We start from the raw sequence: 12,098 nt of genomic DNA, 5'->3' as shown, positions 1-12,098 counted from the left end.
GATATAACCTGTGTGGAGACACATTGGGCTTGATATGGGAGGAAAAGGACTGGACCCTAATAGAGCTGAGGGACCGCCCCAGAATGTAGTGTCAGCAGCTGTGAGAACACACATGGGACTGAGGGTACCTGATCAAGGGGGCAGGAACACAAAGTTGATTAAGGGATAGTTTATACTAGATTTGGGGGCACTCCCCAGGGATGTGGGATATAACAAGCCGGCACAGACTGCTGGACACGGTGTGAACTCACGGCTAAGGTGGCTCCCGGAAGCACAGACAGTGCCATGACCCACTCTGCGTGAGACACGTATGACACAACTGCCATGACGGGTGGATGGTGGAAGCAGATTCAAGGGATGGAAGCGGTACCTGCAGGATCAAGCATGAATGGGACCAGAAGGCACAAGCAAGCTACACGACACAGTGGCCTGGAGCTCCCTGTCATCACCACCCTTGTGCCAGCACCGTGTCCTCAGCTCGTGCGTCTGGCTGCATGGAGAAGTCCCTGATTACCAGCTGATGGAAGGGCAAACACCTGAGCCTGGCCCATGGCTGAGTCAACTTCATCATGTGCACGCAAGCTGAAAATGGACTCCAACTGCACTACAGCTCCTCTGAGGGGAGGCCGTGAAACACACTAGGGAAGGAAAATTCTCCAAAAGGTAGAACTCTGGGTGGTACGCCTAATCACCCACTTTACACGGAGAGAGAAGAGGCTCGAGGTTAGAATAAAGACTGGTAGGTAGTGGCAAATGGCCCAGCCGGATGGTCAGGAGCCTAGAATGACGAAGGTTGAAAGAGCAGGGACAAGGAGGTCTGGGAATGGCGTGTGAGTGTCGGCAGGAAGCAGGGAGATCTTTATATTGCATGTTAATGCTCACCAGGAAACATCCACCACACAGCAGGCAGTAAACAACCCGGCAGACAAATGACTTGGCTAGATGCCATTGGCCAGCCTCTGTCACCTGCCACCCCTGTGCGGGCACAATGGGTGCAGGATGAAGTAGCCAGGGCGGTGAAGGAGGAGTCTATGCCTGCACCCAACAGCCTGGGCCCCCTCTGACCAAGTCCTTCCTAGCAATGCTACCGCTGAATGCCCAGCACACCTCCCGCAGAATTCAACGCCCATTCCCCAGTAGGTTAGCATCCCTCGAAAGGGGAATAGCCAGTGATTCATTTCAACAAAAACAGACATACATTCTGGGTATATATTTGCCTTTCTTGACTACCAGGTGGCACCTAGCACCACTATCTGAGAGCTCATGGAATGCTTGATTCTCTAACAGGGATCCTAAATAACATCACATCAATCCAAGACACACCCTTTACTCCAAATACATATTACACCACTGAAGCTGCAGGCCTCATAGAGTGTGGGAACGGCCTGATGAAGGTACAGGTGAATCACCAGCTCAGAAGCAATACTCTATCAGGGTGGGGTTCCATCCTCCAGGACATCATCTACACTTTAAGTGAAAGACATTTACATGGTCTTTAAACTAAAAATCTTTACACACCTCCTGCTACGTCTCCAGGAAGTATAAGCTATGGGTCTGAGAACAAAGGGTTGATCAGGAGTGCCCTTGCATACTGTCACTCTCTGTGATCCGCTTGAGGCACTTGTGTTCCCACCCCCATCAACCGTAAATCCATGGTTTCAAAGCTCCTGGTTTCCGAAGGGGAATGCTTCCACCAGAGGACACAGCAAGATTCCCTTCACACACACGATAACTTACAGCCACTGCCTGCACATTTCAGTCTGTTTGTATCGAGGAACTAAAGAAGCATCATTCCTAGCTGACCCTGAGTCATCCCTAATTGAGCCCGAGTCATCAGGAGCAGGCAGAACTGTTGTTACACAACGGGCTCACAAGAAAATATGTTGGGTGTCCATGTGGTCCCCTTGGGTGACTCTTGGTACTTCTTTGGCAGTCAATAAATAAATGCAGTCACCCTGTCCTGAGAAGAGTGTGTTGATAAGAGCTCAGACCCCTCAGGGATGACGGTCTGAGTCACACCATCAGGTGGTCTCTGTGACCAGCAGAGATGCCAGTTGCGGGTAAAGGGATGGACGGATAAGGAGGAACGTGAAGATAACTCAGGCACTGCTCCCAGCATTCACATGAAGCGGGTCCAAGTGATGCAAGGGGTGGTCTGTGGTGGATTCCACGATGCACACACTACCCTTCAAGAACACAGGACTTTCTTTCTCCCCCGGCTGCTACGAATGCTGCTAGCAGATAGACTCCAGCATCTTCAGAACTCCCCGCCAATTCAGCTGTTTCCATTGAGACTACATTGCAGGTTGACTCCTCTCTCTTCCTAATCCAGTTCCCTTTTCTTTTATTCTCTTCCCTTCCTCAAATCTTGCTCCCAAGAACATTCCCTAATAAAGCTCCTGCATGTTCATCTCCATGTTAGATTCTGCTTCCTGAGGAACCCAACCTGCAATGTCTGCTTCACCTTTTTGTTCCTACGACACTGTGCATTCCTTTATCCTAGCGTTCACCACGGTGTATTAAAATTGCTTATTTATTCATCTACCTCCTGCACTAGTCCCCGAGTTTCCTATGATCAGGGTCCATATCTTTTTTACCTTCCTCTCTCCAATACCTGGAACAGTACCTGGCACACAGGTGGTGTAATAGATTCTGTTGGTGCCCCATTTAGATCCCTTTTAACAGGTTGGTGCACCCATCCTCCAGCTGATTGTGTTATCCAGAAATTTCAGTGAAATGATACCCTATGTTGCAGAGGGCAACCTCAACCCAATGATTGATTGAAAGAAGTGTATAAAATATGTAGAAAACTGTGTTGCCATTCATATTCCACAGCTCCCTCTGGGGTTAGGCTGAGCTGAGACCACAGCTTCGCTTGGTTTCTTTTCTTGCCCTATCCTGCTTCCCTCACTTCCTTACAGTTCTCTCCTGGAAGCATCCACTCAATTATTCACTCGCACAAGAATCCCTCCTGAAGCCTCTCTCTAGGGAATTCCATCTAAGCTAGGTAGGTAGCGAGCAAGCCTTTATTGAACCAAACTGAACTAACCTAGTAAACCCTCATTTTATAGTTGAGTAAGCTCAGGCCCAAAGAAGCTTATGGACTTATGTAAAGTCAGCAGTTAATTAGAAACAGAGCTAAGACAAAAACTCAGCATTCCCAACCACCAAGCCAGTGTTTTTTACCAAGACACAAAGTTGAAACAGAGATGAACATGCTCTCTTACAGACTTTCTCAGATATGCATAAGCACCTTTTTTCTCATTAAAAATAGCCATTAATAATTAAATTCAATAAAACTAGAGTGTAGGGACACGGTCATAAAGCTGAAAGAAGCAATCACAAACCCACTAGCTATCCTAGTTTATCCTCCTGGCCTTCCCATAACTGAATCCCCCCACTCCAATTTTTGACAGACTTAGAGGCTGTATTGTTAAGTTTTCAAAACCAGGAAATGTTTTCTAAATCATAAAATCTACTGCTGAGAATGACTAAGTAACCTTAATAAACAACATCCCTATATTTTCCCACATTTCACCTCTGGCACTAAATCAATTCCAGTCTCAGCTGGTGGCTAGAAATTTCCATTGCCTCAGGGGAAAAACAAGGAAGCAGGTTTCAAACTTCTGGTTTGACAGCCTGAAGCCTGTTCCCCGTCCTCACATACCTCCAAATTGACTCTAACTTTTGTGGTCCCTAGTAAGCGCCTCAAAATCACAATAAAAAGCAAATAGAAGCACAAGTAAAACTGGTTCCTCGAAAAAGAAAGGCGATCTCTACCTGCAGTGAAGGGAAAGGTGTGTTGGGGTATTTTACATGAGTGTAAGCAAATCAGGTTGAAGAAAAATCAGAGCAACTTCCTGGTTTTGTGTCCTTAATTAAGTAAAAGGTGACATGTTTGAATAGAAACCAAAGTTTGGTGGTGTGACGTGTAAAATACTTTGCATGGAAGGTAAGCACTTCTATTTCTCTGTCATTTCTCCCAGGTGGGTGATTACATGATTCATTTTATCTATCTTAGAATTGGTTCCCACTTCTCCCTCCAAACTGTATCTTTGTGGTTTTTTGTTAGATTTCGGTTTTGTCTTTAAGTGTTTTTGGCACAACTACGTGCCAGGTAGTATCAGGGGTTGGGTTGGGGAATTACTAAGACAAAGGGGCTTGCAATCTATCAGAGGAAAGAAGAGTGCATCCGAGTGACAGCAGAAAGTTGGTACGACCGGTGTGGGCCCAGTGCGGGTATGAAGGAAGGAGCCATCCAACTATTAAGCATCTCTCCCTAGCAGATTTAAGTGTCCCATCCCATGTGTATATTCTGTCCACTATACTGTTTGGTCAGTACTGGGGATTCAGTGGTGACTGACAGACTGTACATCAAGCAGTCACGGTTGCCTGATAATTAACTGGGAAATGCAGACCACAACAGAAGCACTGGGCCTTGTCAAGGAGGGTGGATGGAGGAAAGGTGTTTCAAGTAAGGCACTGGCTTCTAGGAAGAGCTGGTGAGGGGTGGGGGAGAGGAAGCGGAGAGAAAAACAGGGAGGAGAGATAGAAGAGAGGTGACTGCCAGGAACCAGAAGCCCAGTCTGGCTGAGCACAGTGCAAGGAGGGGGCAGCCAGGGTAGAAGCTGCAGAGGCATGAGGGGTCAGGGGGCAAACGCCACTGCGTCCATCTGAGGCCTTCCCTGAACTTTCAGTTCAAAGCACCTGTGCACAGTCCCCCCACACACGCACGCCTGCAAATGCACACACCCAGGCTCTGGCTCTTCCTTTCAAGGTCTCTGATTACCTTTTTTATTTGTTTCCTGGGCTATTATTCAGCCCCAATACCACCCCACCCCAAACACAATCTAAGGCTTTGCGTCAGGAGCCTTTGTTGGTCTTGACCACGGCTCGGCCTGCAGCATGTACAGCCCTGGCACATGAGGCACTCAGTAAGTGATGGTTTTGGAGGCCGAGCTAAAAGGTTCAGACTCTATCCAAAGAGGACCATAAAGGGATCAAGCAGGGAAATGACACGGTCAGCTTGCCATTTAGAAGATGACTGCCTGAAATGCAGAGAATGGACTCCAGGGGATGGTAGGGTGTGGGGAGGCAAACGGGGGAGAGGTGGATAGGTTCAAGAGATATCTAAAAATTAGGACCGTCAGGAGAGGGAAAGGGAGAGGCCCAGAGGGCAATCCAGATTAATTTCCAGATTTCTGGCTGGGTAGCCACTTATTAAGAGGGGGACCCTGGGAGGGGAGCTTTCGTTTTGCTTTGCTTTGTTGTGTATACATGACAAGAAATTCTCAAAGAACATTTGGGGAGCAAATGGCTGGCTGACCACCTGGGTCCTCATGGGTAGGGGCCCACTTATGGGGGTGGGGCCAGCTTACAAAGCATGTTAAGAAGGTTGAACTTTATTCTGCAGACAGTGAGGAAGCTTTATGGCTTTCCATTGGGAAGAGACACATCCGTTCTGTGTTTTAGAAAAGATCAGTCTGGTGACTGTGCGAAGGCAAAACAAGAGTAGGGTGGAAACTAATTGGAGAAGCATTTCAAAGAAAGGTTTCAGAATTGCTTGCTTTCACTGAAAATTACAATTGCCTTTTCATAATACAGTATTTTTGGTAATTTTATATCATGCCTTTTTATGTACTGCCTTTCTTTCAAATACATTCTACAGATGATAGAGCATAAGTGTAGAAGCTTATTTTTTAAATTAAAATTAAAATAAAAAGCAACAAAAACAAAACTTCTCGGCTAGAGTATTTGCAAACTCCTAAGATGAAGTCCTAAGAGGAGGCTAACATTATAAAACAGCTGTTACTCATGCTGTATCATTTGAGTGGAATAACTTCGCTTGGAAAGGAAAGCCACATTTTGCCCCACAAATCCATTCTTAAGATTCTCGACAGTGTTTTAGTATGGTATCGACGGCACATGCTTTATCAAACTGACGATGAACATTTATTCAAGAGATAACCAACTGTATCCGGAGTACTCTAAGAAGAAAATTTACAAATACGAAACAAATGAGCACAAACACTTAACATCCTCTGGGAGGCCCGACCTCCTTTATTCACTGAAAGCAAATCCCAACAGGGAAAGTTCTAAAAGTCTCTCCCACGAGAGTTAGGTCCACTAACATTTAAGTTGGGAAGGAAAAATCAATGAGCGAATAGACACTTGCTCCACGGCTACAGGATGGGCAGCTGACTGGGAGCGTGGGAAGGGTCCCTGGCACCACATCTCTATGCTAAATGCGTTGCTGACACAGTTGGGAGGCGGGGAGAGAAGCCGGAACAGGCCCAGGACCACTGTGAGGATGGAAATCTTAGGTTTCCAGGTAGAGCCTGCGCAACCCACAGCCCTGGAATCCTAACCATTGAAAAACAAGACCCACCAGCCTCTCATTTTTCATTCATTCCCCAAACATGAGTCGCCGTGCCAACTGCTCAGCTTGCAAAGAGAAAACCCGCACTCGCCCTGCCCGTACCCCTTCTCAGTGGGGCATTTTCTAGGCCTGCTGTAAATGGTCATGCAGAGTGTGTCCCACACAACTCCAGGGGCAGCTATTCCTGTAGGCGTCGTAGATTCCTGCAGCACCCAAGCAGTGAGGCCGTCCTGGACCCCAGCCACCCCTGGCTGAGCTGACAATTCTCTTCTCAGGGACCACAGAGCCTATGCCCTATCCTGAACGCTCCACATGTGACACTTACACATGTCTATGTTTGCTCCCCCGCTGTCTGGGAGATTTCCAGGCCCAGCCACAGACTTTGGAGAGAGTGCCAGAGCCAGGCTCACTCTGCACAGGAAGAAAACCTTCCCTAAACCTCCCAGTCCCTCATTCCTCTCTGACGGCACTGCCATCTTCTGACCATCAGAATTAAATGAACCTTTATATGAGCTCTTTTACTGGGACAGACACTCCCTCTATAAGCTTCCTATTGCTGCTGTAACAAACTGCCACTAATTTAATGGCTGAAAATGACACACATTTATTGTCTTACAGTTCTGGAGCTCACTGAGCTAAAATCAAGGTGTCTTCAGGGCTGCGTTCCTTCTGGAAGCTCTAGGGGAGAATCTGTTCCCTTGCCTTTTCCGGCTTCTAGAGACCGCCACCTTTCCTGGCTTGTGGCCCCAGCCAGCAATCACACCACTCCAGCCTCTGCTCCCATCACATCATTGCCTTCTCTGATTTTGACCCTCCTGCCTCCCTCTTATAACACCCCTGTGACTGCATTTAGGGCCCACTCAGATAATCCAGGATAATCTCCCCACCTCAAAATCCTTTAATTTGATCACATCTGCAAAGTCCCCTTCACCAGGTAAAGCAACATATTCCATGTTCTAGGAATTAGGATGTGAACTGCTTTGGGTGGACATTATTCTGCCTACCAGAATTCCCAGGTCACTCATATTCATTGAGCACCTATCATTTTTAGGTACTGGACTAAGTATACAGAATACAGAGGTAAATAAATCAGTAGTATTAGGAAGGACCCCAGAAGCAGGAGGCATGAGTTTTGTTTGTACTTTGTATGACCTATATAGTTCTATTTTTAAATTAAATTTTTAAAATTTTAATAAAAGAGATTTTATATAAAAACTTGGACTTCTTGACTTCCCTGGAAAAATCAGCTACTCAGGCCATCCTGGGACCTATTTACGCCCACAGCAAAACAACCATGAGAAGGGTGTGGAGGCTCCAGCTCCCTGGTCCCCCATGCCACATCACCTCCTGCTTGGCTCACCATGGCTCTCGGGCCACTGGAAGCCTTTGGGTTTGGGCACCCAAACAGCTTTAGGCAGAAATGACAAAGTGGGGTGCCACGATACTCACTGCAGAGCCAGAAGAAAATGTAATTACAACTTCATGGGCTGTTTTAGTCTAAAAAATAAGAACGGAGGCTTTACTCATCTCTAATTTATAGACGGACTGGCATCGTGCCTCTGCTGGCATGCGAGACTGGCCATGTGTCTTGCCTGCTGGGTACACAAGTCCCCCTAGGGGAGCCGCGGGAGTCCTACAAGGTGGAAGGGTCGACCGTGGTGCCCTCAATGCCTCTCTCTTTCCCCTTTCAGTGACACACCACATGAAGGTTTGCCTGCTTAACTGGGTTCACAATTATATTATCTCACTGTAATGAAACAAACTCTCACAAAAAGGATCAGTTGATTAAAAAAATTCCTGCCAACAAGCCATCCATTAAAGATATAAACAAATAATGCAAGGACCAGTGAATACAAAGGAACTGGTGGTGCGGGCCCTTCTCTTCTTTCTGTACAAGTTCCTCATCAGCCCTGTTCAAAGCAATAATATACCAGTGAGATCTGCTAAGAAGATAGTCAAAAAGTGAGAAATTACTAAACTATTGAAAACATGGGTCATGAGCTAAGAGTATATGATACCTTGAGAAAATTGTTAATGACAGTAGTAATGATACTTGATTTACAAACAGAGATATACTTGGGATGTGTGCTACAGGTATTCTTACTGAGACAGTCTGCTTACCAGACAGAGGTGACTTCCTGCTCTGACGAGACTCCCTGAGGACACATCACCCTGTGCCCTGTAAGGACTGAGAGCACCATTCAACTAAGTCTTCAACACTTAGACTCTTCAAAGCAACAGCCTCAGTCACCCAAGGAGATAAGGAGGAAACTTAAATTCAGATTACACATCTGGCTATTCAAGAAAATATTCTTCAACGTGCCCCAAAGTTACCCAGCTTTTGATAAGACCTGGGAATCTGGTATTTGTTATGCAATTAGAGCCAAGGGTAAAGAACAGCATATATGTTAAATGATATGCTACGGAATCCTTTTTTCAATAAATCTCTTCTAATCACATGCTGTACCCCACAATGCATACCTAACCTGTTGCTCTTTGCTTCATGCCCAAGTTAACTGCATAGATGAAGAGGGAAGAAGCGCAACGAGTAGGGAAGCAGGGGAATGAGCATTTACCGAGTAGCTCCCAAGCTGCTGGGAGGTCTTACACGTATTTTATTCAAGTCTCTGAAGAAGTGATTATCATCCCAGTTTTACAAACGCAACATCAACACCAAGAAAAGTAAGGTAATTTTCCCAAAGTCTGAGAACACATGGTGGTACCCAGATTAAAGCGCAAGTCCATCTGACTCCAAAGCCAGGGGCTTTCCATCACCCTATGCTGACCCCTTGGATCACCCGCTCGGCTCCATCACCACCCCCTCTGTCCCCCAAGGCCACTCACTACCCTCTCAGATCTCCCCGACCTACAACCAGCACCTTCCCTCTCAAAACCACACCAAAGCCACAGTCACAGCAGCCCCACACCTGGGCCCCGGTACCCGAACGGTCCACCCTACACGCCAGGCAGGAAGGGGCCGGGGAGCCGGCAGAGGAAGAATCAGGAAGGAAGGAGGAAGATGAAGAGGGAGGAGGTCGGAAGGGCCCCCAAACATCAGGATGGGCGCAGAGCCGGAGGGGCCGGAAGGAGCCCCGCGCAGGGGTGAGAGCGAGGCGTCCGCCCCTACAGGGCCCCGGCCCCACCACCGAAACGTCACTGCACAGCTCCTCGTGACAGCGCCTCAAGGGAAGTAAGTGGGCGGTCAGGATTTAATCCCAATACCCCAAAGATCGGCAAGGCTTTTGATTGAGAACGTGTTCTCCAGCCTCGAAGAACGTCTTTTGTGAAACTGAATTAGATTTCAAAGAGCCGGGGAGGGCGGGAAGGCCCAAGGGGCGAGCTCAATTATGTAAAAAGTCTCCATAACTATGCTTTTATGAGTCATCTTTGATTTCCGAGAAGCGCCATGGAAAATGTAAAGCACTTCCAGCGACGTGGGTCCAGACAACGTCGGCGGGCGTGTGGAGGGACTTCTGCAACAATGGGCCGGCGAGGCGCTGAGGGCGCCCGGGACGGTCACGGAGCCGCCGAGCGCGGGCCTGGGCGGGGGCAGGGCGGAGCAGCATGAGCAGGGAGGACGGTCTAGGCCACACCGCCCTGACGCGCCCGGCCTCCGCTCCTCTCGGAAGCTAAGCAGGGTCGGGCCTGGTCAGTACTTGGATGGGAGCAGGGAGGACAGAGGACGCCTCCCTGCTGCCCGTCCAGGCCACCGGGAGCCCGGCCCCGACGCCGCAAACGCGCCGCGCAGGCCGCGCCGAGGGCCGCGCAGGGCCCGCCCCCGAGGCCGGCGAGCGGGCGGGGGCCGAGGGGCCGGGCCGCGCGGGGCGGGGAGGCGCCGGGCCGAGCGCTGGCCTCCCCGCGGCTGCCCGGCTTCGAAGGCCCGGCCTGCGGGTCCACGTCGCGGTGGCCGCGGGCCCGGCCCGGCCGCGGCGTCTCCGGGGCGCCCAGGCGGCCCCCGCCCGCCCCCGCTGCGCAGGCGGGCTCCGCGCGCGCGGCCGGCCGGGGAAGGGACGGGGAGGGGAGTCGGGGCGCGTACCTCCGAGCGCACCGCAGAGCCCCAGGCAGGCGGCGAGCAGGACGAGGCGGCGGGCCCACGGCCGCCCCATGCCGTCGCGGCGGCCCCGCGCCCCGCGCTCGCTCCCGGGCCGCGGCCGCGCGGCCTGCGCCGGCCCCTCCCCGCCCGCGGCCGGGCCCCGGAGCCGTGGCGGGGGCTGGGCCGGGGCGGGGAGAGCGGCCCCCCGCCGCCGCCGCCGCCGCCGCCGCCGCGCCCCTTCAGGCCCGGCCCCGCTGCGGGGTGCGCGGCCCCGGCGCGCCGGCGGGCTCCGCGGGGACGGAGGCCGGGTCCCGGGCCCGCGCGGCGGCTCCTGCCGTGGAGCTGAGCGGGCGGGCGCTGCGGAGAAACGGAGGCGGGAGGGAGCCGCGTCCCCGGCGGAGGGGGGCCCCTCGCTCGCGGCTTCGGGGCCGGAGTGAGCGCCCGCGTCTGGCCGAAGCCCCCGCCGCGCACCGGGCGCAGGGGCGCCGGCGGTCGTGTGGGATGAGGGAGGAAGGACTGCACACACGCTGGGCCTCTGTGCCTTCCTTCTGGAAACACGGACATTGCACCACATCTCTAAGGCCCTTCCAGCTTTACCAGTCTTAACGTTCAAATCCAAACAAATGGAAAGTCTCTCCACAAGGAACGTGAGTGTTCGCACAGAGGAGGGCCGCACCCTGGGCTCGCTCCGACCCAGGAGAGAGCCGGCGGTGTAGCTCGTGCCCGGGGTTGGAAGGCCAGGCTGATCCAGGCGTGCAGAATTCCTCCTGGCGGGCTCGCGTATCCGCGCAAATGTAAAAGCACCAGCACGGCGGAACGCGATCGCCCAGAGAGGCCGCAGACTGTCCCCAGTGTCCCCAGGGAGCCTCTACTCAAATGTCATCCCTGGTTAGAAGCATAAGCTGGCTACCTTGAGAGGCGTGAGGGCAAATCCCAGCCCAGATATTAATAAGTGACCTTGGCATGTGACCCTGGGCAAATCTCTTATTTGTCCCAACTTCGGTCTCCTCATCTGTAAAAGGAAGGTGATGATGCCCATCCCACAGGCGGGTTGTGTGGTTTAGCCGCACGTGAGGATGGACTGTGGAGCATGCTGTCTGGCTGGTGGTAAGGACGCAGCGGGCGGTTCTGTTATACCTGGGAGCCCAGCCAGGCCCTCGGGGCTTCTCTGGCCGGTCTCTGAAAAGCCCTGGCTAGACACACACTCCTGAGAATGAGCCATCTTCTATCTTTCCTTCAGGATGGAGGGGTGTCTCGTTTTGCTTGCATGGGCTTAGCCACATACACCGCTGAAGACTAGGTATGTTATCCGTGTTCATCATCTCCAGCGTCTCCCCTCCCCCCACTGCACACAGTAGTGCTGATTTTCTTGGGGCTGAAGAACCCTGGACCAGGTGGGTGGGAGTGGTAGCTCTGCCTCTAGGTGTGTGATGGCTTCCTTTTCCTCCCCTATAAAAATGGAGGGATTGGGTTAAATGGTCGTAAGTTCCCTCCAGGTTCAAAAGTGTATGATTCTGATTTTTCATCCTTGGCATCAGTACAGCTCTGCCATTTAAAATACAGCGCTTGTAACTAGTACACAGAGAAACACGAAATGTTTGAATTTCTTTACTCAAAGAATTGATTGCTAATAAACTTGAAGCTTTTAATTTAGAAACATCATTCAAAATGTCAAAAAGAGACTAG

General features: G+C 51.0%; 1 protein-coding gene across 4 annotated transcripts in view; it reads right to left on the bottom strand.

Annotated features, from left to right (window-relative positions):
• The window catches only part of LOC130857767 (chondroitin sulfate proteoglycan 4-like), a 74,909-nt gene extending 63,746 nt beyond the window's left edge, over positions 1 to 11,163 (bottom strand). For 3 of the 4 annotated variants that reach the window (XM_057743521.1, XM_057743528.1, XM_057743545.1), the window contains exon 1: positions 10,416 to 10,543. In XM_057743521.1, coding sequence (XP_057599504.1) covers positions 10,416 to 10,485 — 70 coding nt within the window. In that variant the 5' untranslated portion in view covers positions 10,486 to 10,543. Of the gene's footprint in view, positions 1 to 10,415; positions 10,544 to 11,019 lie in introns of those variants that run through there. The other variant, XM_057743536.1, reaches the window with a different exon arrangement.
• Positions 11,164 to 12,098: the final 935 nt, after the last annotated feature.

The sequence above is a fragment of the Hippopotamus amphibius genome, chromosome 1, assembly GCF_030028045.1.
Source record: "Hippopotamus amphibius kiboko isolate mHipAmp2 chromosome 1, mHipAmp2.hap2, whole genome shotgun sequence".
Classification (NCBI taxonomy): Eukaryota; Metazoa; Chordata; class Mammalia; order Artiodactyla; family Hippopotamidae; genus Hippopotamus; species Hippopotamus amphibius.
This window is presented reverse-complemented; position numbering and strand designations above follow the sequence as displayed.